At 48.6% G+C, this 19,541-nt stretch overlaps 1 protein-coding gene across 1 annotated transcript in view; it reads right to left on the reverse strand.

Moving 5' to 3' along the window:
- kif26ba (kinesin family member 26Ba) overlaps positions 1 to 19,541 on the reverse strand; it is a 316,541-nt gene that overhangs the window by 25,745 nt on the left and 271,255 nt on the right. Inside the window, exons 11-12 of the mRNA XM_041182843.1 lie at positions 12,970 to 13,132; positions 45 to 3,456 (exon numbers count right to left, since the gene is read on the reverse strand). Of these exons, the coding sequence (XP_041038777.1) occupies positions 45 to 3,456; positions 12,970 to 13,132 (3,575 nt within the window). The remainder of the gene's footprint in view (positions 1 to 44; positions 3,457 to 12,969; positions 13,133 to 19,541) is intronic.

The following is a 19,541-nucleotide window of genomic DNA, read 5'->3' on the forward strand; positions in this document are numbered from 1 at the left end:
CCAGAGTGCCTGCCGGCAACAGAAAGGACGCATTTCCATCTTACCTGCGTTCATTCTTCTCTTAGGGGATTTCAGACTCCTGGACCTGCCCGTCACTGAATTTCCGTTTTCGCTCATGGAGTCCTGTGCTGAGGATCCGCTTCCCGTCGCTTCGCTGTCCCTCATCATGCTCTCGTAGCCGCTGCTGCCTCCGCTGTGGTAAAACAGGGCGGTTTTCCCCATAGCCGGTGGGAGCTCGCCACTCAGCACGCTGCTGTTGTCACTGCCGTGGCCGCTGCTGCACCGGTGTGGCTTGCGGGGCGGGGTGACCTTGCTGTAGGGCGACGGGAGGGCCTGAGGGGGGGACTTCTCTCCGGCGTGCGCGCCCCACTCGTCCGACTCGGCGCTCCCCCGCAGCTGGCCGGCCCTCATGCCCGTGCTCCCCTGGAGCAGCTCCGAGATGCGCCCGTTGACAGCGCGCAGAGGCAGCTTGGCCACGATGCTGGAGCCTCTGCTCTGCTTGCTGCTGAGCGACTGGGTCGACCAGGACATGTTCTTGGAGTTGGACGGCATGCTGGAGCTGCGGCCGACAGACTGGGGCAGCGACTTGGTGGAGAAGCTCAGCGTCTTTGTGCTGGAAGCTGACAGGCTCCGCGACTTGGGGCTGGCCAAGAGCAGCTTACTGACGGCAGACATCTTGGAGGAGCTGGCCTTCGGGGAGGTGCCCAGCGATGGTGGAAAGCCCGGGTGGGTGGGTGAGGACACGGTGGCTCGATTCAGGCTCCTGCCGGCTCTGGGCATTGTACTATCTCGGGAGGCATTGACCTTTGACCCTACAGAGGTCAAGCTCCCGGCCCTTTCCAAAGATAAACACTCGTACTGCCCCGCGTACCTCCTGTTCAGGGAGTTCGGCCGGCTGCTGAACGGTTCATTTTTTCCACTACTCGCTTTGCTGCTGTTGTCCAGATTCGGGGTCTTGGCTTTGACGTAGGCGCTTCCTTCGTCTGGTGTGCTCGCCAGCGACGACATGGCTTGGCCTGAAGCACTGCCGCAAGACGTGTGCTGGGGGCTGGCTCTGTTCCTCTGGTCCAGGCTCGACTTCCTAACCGGAGGCAGCGGGGGCATTCCTTTGGGCCTGGGGAGCATGCCGTGTTTGGGGGAGCCGAGCCTCCTCTCCAGGGTGGCTTTGGGGCTGCCGGGGGTGGAGGCCTGCGACGTTGCGGCGGAGGCGCTCCCGCTCTCCGTGGCCAGGCACAGGGACCGCAGCGAGAGGCCGTCGGGGTCGTCCTGCTTGCCGGGCGGCGGGTGCTGCAGGGTCCGGGGTAGGCCGCCCGCCTTGGCGCCGTCCGGCGAGAAGATGGAGCTCTGGCTGGCGGAGGCGGTCAGCGCCACCTCGCAGCCGTCCACCACCCGCTTGGCGTGGTCGGCCTGGACCGGGGAGCAGGGGGTCCCGCAGCTGCTGAGGCTGTCGGCCGAGCTTCGGTCCCGGTTGCGCCCAAAGGCGGGTCGCTCCCCTCGCTCGGCTCTGTCGCTCCCGTCCAGGCTGGCGTCCGCCTCCTCCTCTTCGTCCCCCTCTTCCCGCTTCAGCCACGGGTCGTCAAATTTCATCTCGTTCGGGCCGGAGGCGCCGGCCGGCTTGGCGTCGCCGTTGTGGGAGTGGGCCGGAGAATAACTGACAGCCGACAGCACGTCGACCTGATCGGAGAAATGGATTGGCTTTAGCCTGATACAGGGGTGCACCGAAATGTTGGTCTTAATGGGGAAGCAGCCCTCACCGCCGGTCAGACTCGACGCGTTCGATATCCTGACTGTGGTTTTCCCCAAGGCGGCGATTTTGCAGTTCTTGTTGGGTGCCGCTTGGTACAGGTTTTTGGCCTCGTTGGCTTTCTCGGGCATGCCGAAGAACTTGTCCATCACGGAGTACTTGCCGCTCCGCGCATAGGCCACGCACTCCTCCGGGAGGTTGCTCGCCACGTCCAGCATGGAGGAGTCCGCCAATGCCTCGCCATTCCCACCGCAGGCCTGAGTGACGAAACTGTGGCACGACTGCTCTCCGTCGCTCATCTCACTGAGCCAGGAGCTGATGGAGGAGCGTCTGCTACTGGAGACCAAGACTTTCTCATCCAGGCCCGGCTTGGGAAAGGGCAGGAACTTGGCGATGCTCACTTCGGAGAAGGGAGCAGCGTTCGAGTAGCAGTCCAGGTCCTCGTTGATGCTGCTGATGATGCTGACAGGCCTGGAGCCCGAGGCCAGGGCCTGTACCGAGCAGTCGCTATTGAAACTGATGATGCTGGTGGGCCGCCCGTTCTCCAGGATTCCACTGATGGTCAACTCCTCCACCAGAGTGAAAACCAGCTCGTCCTCTCCATTCAGCTCCAACGGCTTCTGCAGAGTGACCGTGGCCCTGGTCATCATTTCGTTCTTCGAGTCGTCCACCGGGTCCTGCTCTTGGTCTGAGAACATGGAGTCCTGCGAACACTCGGTGCTGGATGATACAGATCTCTTCATTATTTGAGGGCTCATTCCCACCGGCGCCGTCCTGATTTCAGTCTGTTCCAAGAGCTCGTGACAGGTCTTCTCGCAGTCCTTGGTCAGTGCCTGCGGTGGGGGAGGAGCTGGGCTGGGCAAGGACCCCTTCTGGGTGTAGACTTTGCAGCGCTGTGAGGGGGAATGTTGCGGCTTATAGTCTGAAGTCTTGGAAAGGCTGGCGATCCCGAGCCTTGGTGAGCCCATAGGCCTCGGCTTAGCCTCTGCACTGCCACTGCCGTGCGGGGCATCTTTGGCGCCCTGTGCCCTTGACGAGTTTAGTTGGGTGGTGCTGCTCCCCATGACGCTCCTGGGGGAGGATGGCGCGGAGCCGCTGCCGTGGCCGCCAAGCGGGACAGGGGACGGAGCAGCCTCGGCTCTGCTGAGGGCTGGGTGTGTATCCTCTGAGTCCTCCTCGGCAGCCCAGAGGGCAGAGGTCAGGCCACCAGGCTGATGGGCCTCCCCCCTCGGGGCTTGAGCCTCCTCGCCTTTCAGCGGTGGGTCGCTGCGAGGCGCCGCAGGGACCTCCTCGAAGGGGAACTTGTTGGGCTCCTCGCTGCCGTCGATACACTCAAGCCTCTCTTGCAGCTCGGCAAAAGTGTTGCACTTGAGGCAGTCCTTCTCTGGGAGGACGGCCACGGGCTCGGCGGCTCCTTCCGGCCTCACCTCGTTCTTGTTCTTCTGCAGCGAGGGGATTATGGGCACAAAGTCGGGCGGGCCCTCGTTGTCGGTCAGCTCCTTGTCCGAGAGGGCGGTGCCATTGGGCCCCACGTAGATCACGGTGTCGCAGGACTGCTCGCTGCTGGACGAGTAGTCTGGGTCGCTCGACAGGTTTAGAATGGGGAGGTCCGGGTCAGCTGCTCCCCGCGGGTGGAACGGCCGGAGCTGGGTGGGCCGACGCATTCTTCCTTCTTCACAGGAACTCTCACCCCCGGATGAGCTGGAGGTATACTGCATTGAGAGAGCAAAGAAAGCAAGTGATCAAAAGCAAAATACTGCAGGTGCTGGAAATCTGAAACAAAAACAAAAGAAATACCTGGAAAAACTCAGCGGGTCTGACAGCCTCTGCGGAGAGGGATACAGTTGACGTTTCCAGTCCGATACCGACTCGAAACGTCAACTGTATTCCTCTCCGCAGGTGCTGTCAAAGCAAGTGATCGACTGTGCACAAAAATAAAACTCAACCTGCTGCCACATTCATCATACGGACAGGCTCACTCCCATGCGTGAGAGAAGTCAGCTCCTCCAGAGTGCAAACTGGACCTTTCAACTGAAAGCACCGAGCTCTGAATTGGAACCGCTTGCATTGGATGCTGGCCTTGGCTCACCAATTAGCACTCTCGTGCCTGACACAGTTAAGGGTTCAAGAGGCTTGAACACAAAACCTCAGCTGTAGCTCCAATGCAGCACTGAGGGGGTGCTGCGCTATCAGAGGTGCCAACTTTTGGATGAGGCGTTAAACTGGGGGCCCTGTCTGCTCTCATCTCAAGATAAAAAAAATACCACGGCACCATTTGAAGAACAGTTCTCTCCAACAGCCCACATCATTAAAAACAAATTATCTGGTTGTTTATCATATTGCTTTTTTGTGGGATCTCGCTGTGTGCAATGTTAGGGAAGATGTGACATAGTTGTAATGTCACTGGGCTAGTTAACCGGTCACCCAGGCTAATGCTCAGGGGACATGGGTTCAAATCCAACCATGGCAGCTGGAGGAATTTGAATTCAATTAGTAATAAATCTGGGACATAAAGCTAGTCTCAGTAATGGTGACGATGACAACTGTCGTCCATTGTCATAAAAACCCATCTGGTTCACTAACACCCTTTAAAGAAGGAAATCTGCTGTCCCTACCTGGTCTGGCCTACAGACCCACAGCAATGCGATTGACTCTTAGCTACCCTCCAAAATGGCCTAGCCAGCCATTCAGTTCAAGGGCAATTCGGGATGGGCAACAAACTCTGGCTTTGCCAACGATGCCCACATCCCATGAAAGAATAAAATATTGGCTACCGTGTTGCCTACATTCCAACAGTGACTCCTCTTCAAAAGTACCTCATTGGTTGTAAGGCATTTCGGGACATCCTGAGACCATCAAAGGCGTAAATAAAAGTTCTTTCCGATTATACCCATCTAAAGGCCATGAGGCAGATTCAGTGACAGGTCAACCAGCCTGGCTCGAGCCTCAACTACATACATGGGGCTGAGAAATCAATATCCCTGCCAGTTTAAGGGGAAAATTGATGTATAAGAGTTGTAGGCAGCTGCCTACTCCGTGTAAACAATCCCATGCTTAAAACAGGGGTAAGATAAATTGTGGTTAGTGTAGGATGGCATTAAGCATACTGAGACATGTTCTGATCAATGTCTGCAACATTGCTCTGAAGCCTTTGATTAATGATACAACGAAATTACAAAGTGTAAAGAGGTTGTCAAAAGGAAGAAATCCCATTTTATTTACTTTTGCAAGCCTATTTGCTAACTGGCAGCAGCTACCAGGTCCTTAGCCGCGCTTGCAGCTGTGTGGAGGGTTGCCACAGAAATGAGAGCCCAGCATCAGGCCAATCGGCACAACTGCTCCAGCCCTCCCTCATTGAATGCTGCCAGCATAGTAACTGTGTTGCAGAGTGAGGTCAGAGGCCGCGCATGCCTTTGTGGACCCGATTCAGTGGCCGCCCTGTCAGACCAACAATTCCGCGCTCCGGTGAGTCAATGGGGGGAGGGCGGTGGGGGGTTGTTGGTGGGGGGGGTGTTGACACAGGAGGGAGGCTTCAATCCTGCCAGGGTCAATCCTGCCAGGGTCGACTGCGGCCAAGTGGATCTGGCAAGTTCTGATGTTGAGGCAACTGAAGGGCTCCCCACCGCCAGAATTTTGCTGGCCGCTGAACCAACTCATTTTGAGCTTTGCGATTAAATTGGCGGAGTCAAACCCCTCCCCCACTTTGGGAATCCCCGAAGACAGGCGCCCGCCCACCGGCTAATCCCAGACAAGCAGTCGGCTGGGCGGCAAACTTCTGGCGCCATGAGCCAACCAGAGGCGGCAATGATCTCAGACTGAGGTATTGGCTGAGCGAAAAATGTTGGCCAGGAGTACTCACCTGCTCTCCTTTGATTAATGGCTGTGAGATCTGCATTCACCCGAGGGCAGGCAGTGTTTAACAAATCATTCCAAAGACACCACATCCGTCACTCCCTCAGTACTGGAGTGCTAACCTGACAGGATTTTTAAAAAAAATACATTCTGTCATGGGATTGTGGGAGCCCCTGGCAAGGTCAACATGTGTTGCCCATCCCTCATTGCCCTTCAGAGGGGCCCAGTTAAGAGTCAACCACATTCCTGTGGGTCTGGAGTTACATGTAGGTCAGACCGGGTGAGGACAGCAGATTTCTTTCCCTAAAGGACATGAGTGAACCAGATGGGGTCTTTTTTTACAACTTTCAACAATAGTTTCATGGTCACCTTTATTGAGACTCACTTTATAATTTCAGATTGAAGTCTCTGAATTTAAATTCTACCAGCCGTTGTGGTGGGTGCGGGGACGGGGGGGGGGGGGTTGCGGAGAGGGGATTGGTTAGTGTTTTAAAAAAATCTAGCTGCACAGAGAATGGAAATATGGAGTGCAAGAAAGAGAGAGAGGTGTAGAATTTTCTAACTTTCTACTTGTTGTTAACTTCCTCTCATTCTTGAAGAGTATTTTTCTCTTTCCCTCAAATTACCTGTTACTGGCTCTCTGTTACCTGACACTGGCTACCAAGGGGGTTGCTCCAGAGGGGCCTAAGTTGAGGCTCCTTCCATACCGCCTTCCCTTATCCATGTTGCATTCTCAACTTCATTTCTGAGTTGCAGTCCTACTCCAAGACTTGAGCACAAATAGCAGGAAGAGGGATGAGGTCTTGCATCAAGAATTCAGGAAGTTAGGCAGTAGACTAAAAAGCAAGACCTCTCGGGTTATAATCTCTGGATTACTCCCAGTGCCACATGCTAGCGAGCTCAGAAATAGGAGAATAGAGCAGATGAATACGTGGCTTAAGAGTTGGTGCAGGAGGGAGGGTTTTAGATTCCTGGATCACTGGGACCGTTTCTGGGGAAGGTGGGACCTGTACAAGCGGGACGGTCTACATCTGAACCAGAGCGGGACTAACATCCTTGCGGGTGGGTTTGCTAATGCTGTTGGGAGGAGTTTAAGTTAATTCGGCAGGGGGAGGGTACACAGAATATTAGCAGAATAGGGACACATCATAATACAGTAAAGCAATCAAGTCAGAGGGAGTACAGCTGCGTTAAGTTCTAAGGGAGTAAGGCAAGGCTGGATAGCCTCTACTTTAATGCCAGGAGTATTATAGGTAAAACGGATGAGTTAAGGGTGAGGATTGACATGTGGAATTGTGAAATAGTAGCCATCACTGAGACGTGGCTGAGGGAGGGGCAGGATTGGCAGCTCAACATTCCGGGATATAGAATCTTCAGGCGAGACAGGGAAGGGGGTAAAAGAGGAGGAGGTGTTGCATTATTAGTTAAGGAGTCAGTTACTGCAGTAAGGAGAGATGATATCTTGGATGGGGCATCGAATGAAGTTTTGTGGGTAGAGCTTAAGAATAAAAAAGGGGCAGCCACATTGTTAGGTGTTATTATAGACCCCCAGATAGTCAGCGGGAAATTGAGGAGCAAATATGCACAATTTGCAGAGGTGTGTAAAAACAATAACAATAGGGTAATTATATTAGGTGATTTCAATTTTCCCAACATTAATTGGGATAGACATAGTGTTAAGGGCTTGGATGGAGTGGATTTCTTGAAATGTGTACAGGAGAATTTTTTAGGTCAATATGTCAAGGGTCCAAAAAGGGACAGTGCAATGCTGGACCTAATTCTGGGGAATGAAGATGGACAGGTGGCTGAGGTAGTGGTGGGGGAGCTTTTCAGTTATAGCGACCACTACATCGTACAAGTTAAGCTTGTTATGGACAAAGAAATAGACCAGTTGCAAAAAAATGTTTTGGATTGGGGGAGAGCAGATTTTAGTAAAATAAGGCAGGATCTGGCCAAAGTAGACTGGGAACAGTTACTAGTGGGGAAATCCACAAAGGAGCAGTGGGAGGGGGGTTCAAAAAGGAAATGGGGAGGGTACAGGTTCAACATGTTCCCTCTAGGGTGGTAGGAACGAGTATCAAGCCCAGAGAACCATGGATGACCAGAGATATTGAGCATACTATGAGAAGGAAAAGAGAGGCTTTTAGCAGGTACAAGAGAAGAAAATCAGCGGAGGCATTACTAGAGTACAGAAAGTGCAGGGCGGAGATTAAGAAGGCAATTAAGAGAGCAAAGAGGGGATATGAGAAAGCTCTGGCTGGTATAAGTAGGGAAAATCCCATGATTTTATAAGTATATCAATGGGAAGAGGATAACCAGGGAAAGAGTAGTGCCCATAAGGGACCAAGGGGGCAATCTATGGGTGGAGCCAGAGGACATCGGTAGAGTGTTGAATGAATACTTCACATCTGTCTTCACCCAAGAGAATGAGGGTGAAGGTATCGGACTTGGGGAGAGAGACTGTGAGGTTCTCAAGCAAATTGATATAGGGAGTGACAAGGTATTGGAGGTGTTGGCAGGCTTAAAAGTGGACAAATCTCCAGGTCTGGATGATTTGTGTCCCAGACTGCTGAGGGAGGCAAGGGAGGAGATCGCAGGAGCTCTGACCCAAATTTTTAATTACTCTCTGGCCTCGGGGGAGGTGCCAGAGGACTGGAGAACAGCTAATGTGGTTCTGCTATTTAAGGAGGGTTGTAGAGATAAGCCAGGGAACCATAGGCCAGTGAGTCTCACGTCAGTGGTAGGAAAACTATTGGAGAAAATTCTGAAGGAGAGAATCTATCTCCACTTGGAGAAGCAAGGTTTGATCAGGGATAGTCAGCATGGCTTTGTCAGAGGGAGGTCATGCCTAACAAATTTGATTGAATTTTTTCAGGAGGTGGCCAGGTGTGTAGATGAGGGTAGTGCAGTTGATGTAGTTTATATGGATTTCAGCAAAGCCTTTGACAAGGTCCCACATGGGAGACTTATAAAGAAGGCAAATGCACATGGGCTATGATAATGTGGATTCAAAATTGGCTTAGTTGTAGGAGACAGAAGGTGATGACAGAAGGATGCTTTTGTGACTGGAAGCCAGTGTCCAGTAGCGTACCACAGGGATCTGTGCTGGGTCCCCAGCATATAAACGACATAGATGAGTATGTGGGGGGTAGGATTAGTAAGTTTGCGGATGACACAAAGATTGGCCAGGTGGTTAACAGTGAGTTTGAGTGTCTTGGGCAACAGGAAGATATAGACGGGATGGTCAAATGGGCAGATAAGTGGCAGATGGAATTTAACCCTGAAAACTGTGAGGTGATACACTTTGGAAGGAGTAATTTGACAAGGAAGTATTCAATGAACGGCATGACACTAGGAAGTTCTGAGGAACAAAGGGACCTTGGCGTGCGTGTCCATAGGTCTCTGAAGGCAGAGGGGCATGTTAGTGGGGTGGTGAAAAAGGCATATGGGACACTTGCCTTTATCAATCAAGGCATAGATTACAAAAGTAGGGAGATCATGTTGGAGTTGTATAGAACCTCGGTGAGGCCACAGCTGGAGAACTGTGTGCAGTTCTGGTCGCCACATTATAGGAAGGATGTGATTGCACTGGAGGGGGTGCAGAGGAGATTCACAGGATATTGCCTGGAATGAAACATTTAAGTTATGAAGATTGGGCCAGGTGGTTAACAGTGGGTTTGAGTGTCTTGGGCAACAGGAAGATATAGACGGGATGGTCAAATGGGCAGATAAGTGGCAGATGGAATTTAACCCTGAAAAGTGTGAGGTGATACACTTTGGAAGGAGTAATTTGACAAGGAAGTATTCAATGAACAGCATGACACTAGGAAGTTCTGAGGAACAAAAGGACCTTGGCGTGCGTGTCCAACTTGGGTTGTTTTCGTTAGAGCAGAGAAGACTGAGGGGCGACCTGATCAAGGTCTACAAGATTTTGAGGGGCATGGACAGGGTGGATAGGGAGCAGCTGTTGCCCTTAGTTGAAGGGTGGGTCATGAGGGGACATAAGTTCAAGTTGAGAGGCAGGAGGTTTAGGGAGGGATGTGAGGAAAAACTTTTTACCCAAAGGGTGGTGACGGTCTGGAATATACTGCCTGGGAGGGTGGTGGAGGTGGGTTGCCTCACATCCTTTAAAAAGTACCTGGATGAGCATTTGGCACGTCATAACATTCAAGGCTATGGGCCAAGTGCTGGTAAATGGGATTAGGTATGTAGGTCAGGTGTTTCTCACGTGTCGGGGCAGACTGGATGGACCGAAGGGCCTCTTCTGCACAGTGTGATTCTGTGATTCAGTACTGAGGGAGTGCTGCACTGATGAGAGTTTAAACAGAGGCCCTGTCAACCCTCTCAAGTGGGCATAAAAGATCCAACGGCACTATTTCAAAGAAGAGCAGGGGAGTTCTCCCTGGTGTCCTGGCCAATATTTATCCCTCAATAAACATCACAAATACAGGTTAACTGATCATTATCACATTGTTGTTTGTGAGAGCTTGCTGTGCGCAAATTGGCTGCCATGTTTCTTACAACAGTGACTAAACTTCACAAAGTACTTAATTGGCTGTAAAGCGCTTTGAGATGCCCAGTGGTTGTGAAAGGCGCTATATAAATGTAAGTCTTTTCTGATTAAATAACTTTTCCTCCTTCTGCCTGAACCTTTGTTGTTCCAAGTCATTCGCACTGGCTGGTTTTTACACGTCATGCAGGATTCCAAAGTGCTTTAGTTGTTTGATAATTACAGGGCAAAAGAGGCGCATGGTGCACCTTCAGGTTATCTATCTGCTCAGGGCAGTGTTATGTATAAATATCAATTACTCATATTCAAACATCATTGCCAGTGCGTAGCTAGGTTTGAGGCTTCTCAACCAGCCGGTGAATCCCACTCAGATCTGCAGCTGGATCTTTCCAGTATTCAGCTGCTGGTGCATTCAGGAACCAGGCTGGGAAGCTCCAAGGTTAGAAATTTGGAATTCTCTCCTCCAAATCCTGGGGCAACTGGAGATTTCATGAGTGACGCCGATGGATTTTTGTTGGGTGAGGCTCAGAATACAGATCAAAGGTGGGAAAATGCTATTGAGGTGCAGGTCAGCCATGACCTAACAGAAGGTGGAGTAGTTGAGTAGATGGCCTCGACCCTCCTGTTCCTAATATTTACTACATTAGGTGAGGATATTCCTACCTTAGGTGAGGATGTTCCAATATTAGATGAGGATGTTCCTATATTAGGTAGGATATTCCTGTATTAAGAGGATATTCCTATATTAGGTGAGGATATTCCTATATTAGGTGAGGATATTTCTATATTAGGTAGGATATTCCTATATTAGGTAGGATATTCCTATATTAAGAGGATATTCCTATATTAGGTGAGGATATTCCTATATTAGGTGAGGATATTTCTATATTAGGTAGGATATTCCTATATTAGGTAGGATATTCCTATATTAGGTGAGGATATTTCTATATTAGGTAGGATATTCCTATATTAGGTAGGATATTCCTATATTAGGTAGGGTATTGGGGTGGGGGGGGGGGGGGGGGGGTGGGGGGGGGGTGGGGGGTAGATGGGGAAGCAGGGCAATCCCCCAATGGCAGAGGCCTGAAACCAGGAGGGAAAATCCTGCCCTATGTCCCCTCATAGTCAGATGGCCCGTTAAACAGTATCTGGGCTCATGACTGGAAAAGATGGCCAACTGGCTGAGGTACTGAGGAAACAGCCACCCACGGGACTGTCGCCCTATTTCAGCTTTCAGGAGCTGGGTGGGGTGAAAATGATTGAGATTGCAATAGGATGGGTATGTAATCAGTCAACAACCGAGAGGCAGTGCCACCCTAACAATCTTCTCCCTTCTTTAAATTCATCATGGAACGAGATTAAAAGCGTGATCTTCTGAGGAAGTTTATCGGAGTCGTGGGGGAAGCAGCAAGTTTACCCAGTGAGCTGCTGAATCAGAAGAAACCAGGAGGTCTCAGTCTCCATTTTGTTGGTGTGGAGTTAGCTTAAGGGCTTTACAATGTGCAGTGTTGGCCACCTTATTTAAGGAAGGATGTAAATGCATTGGAGGCGGTTCAGAGGAGGTTTACTAGATCGATACCTGGAATGAGTGGGTTGTCTTATGAGGATAGGTTGGACAGGCCGGGCTTGTTTCCACTGGAGTTTAGAAGAGTGAGGGGTGACTTGATTGAAATATATAAGATCCTGAACGGTATTGTCAAGGTGGAGGTAGAAAGGATGTTTCCTCTTGTGGGTGAGTCCAGAACAAGGGGGCACTGTTTTAAAATTAGGGATCACCCTTTTAGGACAGAGATGAGGAGAATTTTTTTCTCTCAGAGGGTTGTGCAACTTTGGAATTCTCTGCCTCAGAAGACGGTGGAGACAGGGTCACTAAATATTTTTAAGGCAGAGGTATATTGACTTCTATGGATACGAAGTGGTAATGTCATTAGACTAATAAACAGAGGCCCAGGCTAATGTTCTGGGGACATGTGTTCAAATCCCACCATGGCAACTAGTAGAATTTAAATCCAGTTAATAAAGCTAGTCTCAGTTAATGGTGACCATGAAGCTACTATTGATTAAAAAAAAAAACCCATCTGTTCACTAATGCCCTTTAGGGAAGGAAATCTGCCATCCTGTGTGTGACTCCAGCAATATGGTCGACTCTGAAATGGCCTAGCAAGCTACGAAGGATGGGCAACAAATACTGGCCTTGCCAGCAACAACCACATCCCATGGAAGAATAAAGAAAAAACCAAAGCTCATTTAACAATGTGTGTCCAAAAATTTGGTGAAAGAGATCGTTTTCAAGGAGCACCTTAAAGGAGGACAGAGAGGTTTAGGGAGGAAATTCCCAAAATTAGGGCCTAGGCAGAGGAAAGTACAGCCTCAAATGGCAGAGTGATTAGAACCTGTGCATGCACCTGCATCACATGGACTGCAGCGGTTCAAGAAGGCAGCTCACCACCTCCTGCTCAAGGGCAACTAGAGATGGGCAATAAATGCTGGCCCAGCCAGTGACGCCCGCATCCCATGAAAGAATTTTAATAAAAACTGGGTATGCTCAAGGCGCCAGAGCTGAAGGAAGATAGAAGTGTCGGAGGGTTGTAGGACTGGAGGAGATTTCAGTGAGGGGGTGGGGTGGGGTGGGGTGGGGTGGGGGGGGAGGAGGGTGGATGGGCCACTGTGGGATTTAAGCACAAGAATAAAAATGTTATACTTGAGAGGATGGGAAGTGAAAGTTTCAGTTTTGTTGCAGCCTCCCAGAGAACCTTTTACCTCAGTCATCGCTGCGTTCACTCATTCCAATGTAAGGTATAATTAATCAGTCTAACGTCATGCCCATGACCCGGCTTTGTATCTGGGCATAACTCCCACCGACCTTTGTCTTTTTCTTCTTCATTCGGAGGACCCTGGACGCGATCTGGATGGTGGACAGGGTTTCGGAGTAGTGGCTGGAGGAGGCTGAGATGTGGGCGATCATGGTGGTCCGGCAGTTCAGGTTGCCCAGAGACTCCCGTAGCAGCATGGTGAGCTTGCTCTCCCTGGAACAGTGAAGCAACAACATGACACATGATAACTTGCACTGTGGCTGCGCACAGACCTGACGTCCCTATTCTAAAGAGGGATGTAGGGGCACTGAAGTTGGAGCAAAGAAAACACAGAGAGGTTACAGTTAGACCTGCTGAGTTTTTCCAGCATTTTCTGTTTTTGTTTCAGATTTCCAGCATCTGCACTATTTTGATTTTATCAAAAAGGCTGGGGCTCTTTCGTCCAGAGAAAAAGGCTGTGCTTGTGAACTTATAGAATGACCTGCTCCTGCTCCTATTTCCTACCTTCCTAGGCCTTCAAAATTAGGAAAGGATTTGATAGGGTAGGTGTCGAGAAGACATGGACGCATGAACTAGGAGCAGGAGTAGGTCACTGGCCCCCTTCGAGCCTGCTCCGCCATTCCATGAGATCATGGCTGATGTGATTGTAACCTCCCGCCTACTCCCGATAACCTTTCACCGCTGCCCCCTTGTTAATCAACAATCTATCCAACTCTGCCTTAAAAATATTCAAAGACTCTGCTTCTACCACCTCTTGAGGAAGACAGCTCCAAAGTTTCAATACCCTCAGGGAAAAAATTTCTCCACTGTATTAAATGAGCGACCCCTTATTTTTAAACAGTGACCCCCTAGTTCTAGATTCTCCCACAAGAGGAAACATCCTTTCCACATCCCCTCAGGGTCTTAAAGGTCACCTCTTACTCTTCTAAACTCCAGAGGATACAAGCGTAACCTGTCCAACCTTTCCTCATAAGACAACCCGCCCATTCCTGGTGTTAGTCTGGTAAACCTTCTCTGAACTGCTTCCACCGCATTTACATCTTTCCTTAAATAAGGTGACCAATACTGTACACAGTACTCCAGATGTGGTCTCACCAGTGCCCTGTACAACTGAAGCATAACCTCCCTACTTTTGTATTCTACTTGTTGGGGAAATGAACCAGGGGCAAAAGATAGAAGATTGTCATTAATGAATCCAACAGGGAATTCAGGAATCAGCTTTTTAATCAGAGAGTGCTGAGAATGTGGAACTTGCTACCACAAGGAGTCAATGAGGTGAATAGCACAGATACACATAGGAGGAAGCTAGATAAGCTCATGAGGGAGAAAGGAGTAGAAGGATATGATGCTATGGTTAGAGGAAGAGGGTGCAAGGAGGCTGATGTAGAGCACAAACACCGGCAAAGACCAGTTCAGCCAAATGGCCTGTTTGTGTGTTGTAAATCCTCTGTATGAATAGGCCATGGGCTATTCGAATGTGACGAAGCTTAAACTGATGTCAAGTTTCCCTCAAACCAATAATATTTCATTTAAAAAATGCAATTATAATTTTCTGTAGCATTCCTCTCTTTGAGGGAAGATTTCATACACCTATTAAATATTATGGCCCTTAATATTGTTTATCTCACAGACATACACACACAAACACACACAATGTTCGTGCACACAGGTTGCAAGAGATGACTGAACAGTCTCTCACACACAATGGCTGGATAGTCACACGCAGACACACACACACACACACACACACACACACAAAATGAATGGACAGCCTCACACACACACACACACACACACATAGTTCCTGCACACAGATTACAAGAGATGGAGGGAGGGACAGTCTCACACACACGAACACACAAACACAATGACTGGACAGTCACACACACACAATGATTGGAGAGACACACACACATACATGAATACACACAGTTCGTGCACACAGATTACAAGAGATGGATGGACAGTCTCACACACACACACACAATTTTCATGCACACAGATTGCAAGAGATGAATGGACAGTCTCTCACACACACACAAGATGTCTGGATAGTCACACACACACACACACACACACACACAAAATGTTCATGCACACAGATTGCAAAAGATGAATGCACAGTCTCTCTCTCACACACACACAAACTAACACAATGTTCATGCACAGATTGTAATAGATAAATGGACAGTCCCACACACACACAAACACATACACACACAAAAATGTTTGTGCACACACATTGCAAGAGATGAATGGACAGTCTCTCTCACACACACACACACACACACAATGACTGGACACACACACACACACACACACACACACACACAATGTTTGTGCAAACAGATTGCAAAAGATGAATGGACAGTTGCACACACACACACACATTGACTGGATACACACACAATCCACACACACAATTCGTGCACACAGATTACAAGAGATGAATGGACAGTCTCACACACGCGCATATGCACACACACACAAACTCTCACAATGTTCATGCACAGATTGCAAAAGATGAATGAACTGTCTCTCTCATACACACACGCGCACACACACACAAAATGACTGGGCAGTCATACACACAATGACTGGATACACACACACACACCCAACCACACACACCCACACAATGTTCATGCACAGATTGCAATAGATGAATGGACAGTCCCACACACACACATAAAATGTTCGTGCACATACATTGCAAAAGATGAATGGACAGTCTCACACACACAATGACTGGACAGACATACACACACACACAACACACAGTGACTGCACACACACACGCACACACAGTTCGTGCACACAGATTGCAAGGGATGAATGGACAGTTGCACACACACAATGACTGGATACACACACACATACACACAGTTGGTGCACACAGTTTGCAAGAGATGGATGGACAGTCACACACACAGACACACACAGACACACACAGACACGACCATACACACACACATGCATACAATGTACATGCATACAGACTGCAAGAGATGAGACACACACATACATACACACACACACAATGTTCATGCACACAGACGGCAAAAGATGAAGGGACAGTTTCACACACACTCAAAATGACTGGATACACATACACACACACACACAAACATACACACTGTTCATGCACATGGATTACAAGAGATGAATGGACAGTTACACACAAGGACAGGCACACACACACACACACACACACACACATAATAGACATGTTCCATTAAAGGCTTATAATGTCTCGAGCATTTCATGTGTTCTAACAAAATTTATATTGCAAGAATTTCAAACATAAAACCTCTATCATTGACATAAATGTCTTGCAATTCCTCGAGGATGGAAGAGAGTTCTTGCTGTGTTTGAAGTTTGTTTATTGCTTGGCTGAATATTTTGCATATTTTCTCAGTCACTCACCATGGGCCCACATCTGCTGCATGCAAAAAGCTTTTCAGTGTGTTCAATGTGATTCTGATTGCTAACGTAGAAATAATAAACACTATCCATTTCCAGTTTGCTGACTGGTCACATTCAATTGGGACATTCTAGATTTGTTTCTGTCTGTTTTTTGCTCTTTTAAGGCTCGACTCTCCCTCTCGAACAACATCAGCACCAACACGCTACAGTGGAAATTACAGATACCGTGCGATCCTTGCTCCTTAATTTCCGGCCCAAAGAGACTTTCCAACCTTCTACCCACTGCAGAGGTCTTGGCTAACCCCTCTGCAACCCCCTCAACCCATGCCCTTTGACCTTTCACCCTATTAACATGCCAATCATGGATTGCAATGAAAAATCTAGACCTGTGCTTTTGTTTTACAGCTGCTACCTGGGACCACATGCTGAAATCTAAGCCAGTTTCTCCGTGAAGTGGGTACTGCAAGGAATTATCAGAGCCAGAGTGGTGTTCTGATCTAGTTTTGATCTCTTGAGGACCAGGAAAGGTTGGGGGGGGTGGTGGTCAGAGAAGAATTTCCAAGATTTTTTTTCCCTCTCCAAATTGGCCTGGGTTTTTAATCTCCAAGGAGGTCACAGTTTTTTTAAAATTAATTGTTTGGTGGATGTGAGCATCGTGATTGTCGTTGAGAAGGTGGTGGTGTGTCACCTTCTTGAAGCCCATGTGGTGTAGGTACACCCTTGGTGCTGTTAGGGAGGGAGTTCCAGGATTTTGACCCAGCGACGGTGAAGGAACGGCAATATATTTCCAAGTCAGGGCGGTGCGTAACTTAGAGGGGAACTTGGAGATAGTGGAGTTCCCATGTGTCTGCTGCCCTTGTCCTTCGGGGCAGTAGATGTGAGTTTGGGAGGTGGTGCCGAAGAAGTCATGAAGAGTTGCCACAGACGGTGCAAACTGCTGACACCTGTGCAATGGTGGTGGAAGGGGTGAATGTTTAAGGTGGTGGATGAGGTGCCAATGAAGTTGGCTGCTTTGTCTTGGATGGTACTGAGCTTCTTAGTGTGGTGGGGGCTGCACTCATCCAGGCAAGTGGAGAGTATTCCATCACACTCCTGACTTGTGGCTGCAGTGGGGAATGTCTATCGTGATGAAAAAGATGTATGAACTGTCGGGGACAGGCTGGATGGATCAGGCGGTCTTTTCTTGTCTGATCCCGTTTGTGAGTGCTACGTTTTCTAAAAAGGAAAGGCGCAAATAATCTTTGCCCACAGCCGCCACTTCCAAACTTTTCTGCCTCCCAAATGGCAGGTGCGCTTACAGCCTCCTCTCTCAGTTTAAATATTTAGCGGGGGGAGAGGAGCCCAGTGACCTGTCAATACTGTACAGGAAACTGTCAAACGTCTTCAAGATAAGTTAGTCAAAGAGTAGAGAGAAGGTAGCAAGCCAGAACAACTCTGGTAGGGAACTCGCAATGAAACAAGCACAAATCAAAATGGCCTCTTTTTACTTATTACAACAAAAGGGAACCATTTAATCAGGGCTAGCTACCTGTAAAATTTGATCCCTTTCCACTACTTTAAGCAATGATGAAAGACAGGATACCAAATGTATATAAACGGTACTTGTGATGATATATTTGTAATTTTATAAACATCCCCCTACGCTAAGTGCCTTTTTCTTTGCACAAACCAATAAAACCAGCAACCACAAGAATGTAGAAGCATTCCTCCCCGTTACATGAAGACACCAATGAGTAACAGATGGTTTTTCCAAACTAACTTCCGAAGTATGCAAACAATATCTTAAATTACAATAATCAGAGGCTTTAAAAAAAAGCGTCCAAGTTTCTCATAAGATTGAGAAGAAAAGGCTTGCATTCATATAAGCGCCTTTCACAACCTTGGGATGTCTCAAGGTGCTTTACAGACAATTAAGTACTTCTGAGGTGCAGTCACCGTTGTAATGTAGAAAATGTGGCAGCCAATTTGCACACAGCAAGCTCCCACAAATAACAATTTGATAATGACCAGGTAATCTGTTTTAGTTACAATGGTTAAGGGATAAATATTGGCCAGGATACCTAGAAGAACTCCCTTGCTCTTCTTTGAAATTAGTGCCATGGAATCTTTTATGTTAACTTGAGAGGGCAGAAAGGGTCTTGGTTTAATGTCCTTTCTGAAAAATGACATTTCTAACAATGCAGCACTCCTTCTGTCATGCGCTGGGAAAGTCAGCCATGTTTTCTGTGGTCAAGTCTCTGGAGTGGGACTTGAACTCATGGCCTTCTGACACAGAGGCTTGAGTGCTATTCACTCAGTCTCAGCTGTCCTATCATTGACAAGCGGCATCCCGGGATTACAGTCAGGAAGCCCCTTAGATTTGAAATGGAAGAAGAAAGTGCTGGAAATACTCAGCAGGTCTGGCAGCATCTGAGAAGAGAGAAGCAGAGTTAATGGCCCAGAACCTCTGTTCACCAGAGGGTTGTGCCAGAGAGGTACCCCAAAAATGCACTGTGGGAACCCTCGGAAGTGCCCTTGCAAGGATTTTTGGGAATTGCCTGGGAAAGTCAAACATCCGAGGGGCACTTACCTTCACTGGGAACCATCCGATACTCCGATTTAAATTGGAGACTGGATGATTCCAACTCTCTTTAGCAGAATAGCTACCCAGGAGAAGTTGGAAGAATTAAAACCACTTCTAACTCCTGGGTAGCTGTACCAGTTATGTAGGTAGGTGGGAATGTGGAGTTACAATCAGATCAGCCATGATCTTATTGAGGGGTGGAGCAGACTCAAAGTGGAGCCTACTCCTAATGCGCTTGTTCATATGACAAATCCAGTGCTTGACATTACATTTATTCACCAGAAGGGCAGCAGCATTTAGTCTAGAAGGTTTTGCATCCTGTGGAATCTAGAATTTACAGCACATGAACAGGCCACTCGGCCCAACAATTCTATGCCAGCTCGAGCCTCCTCCCATCCTCCTTTGTCCAACCCTGTCAGCATATCCTTCTATTCCTTCCTTGCTCATGTGCTTATCCAGCTTTCCCTAAATCTTTTCTCTGAAAATATAATTTTTTCATAAAATTTATAAAAGTGCACTACGAGACATTTCGACTTGGAATTTACAGAAAGTGAAATAAAATTCAACTTCCCTCCATACCATATGTTCCACTCCGAGATGCCTCAATGTAATTGTAATACCCTTGATATTTAT

The sequence above is a fragment of the Carcharodon carcharias genome, chromosome 2, assembly GCF_017639515.1.
Source record: "Carcharodon carcharias isolate sCarCar2 chromosome 2, sCarCar2.pri, whole genome shotgun sequence".
In the NCBI taxonomy this organism is placed as follows: Eukaryota; Metazoa; Chordata; class Chondrichthyes; order Lamniformes; family Lamnidae; genus Carcharodon; species Carcharodon carcharias.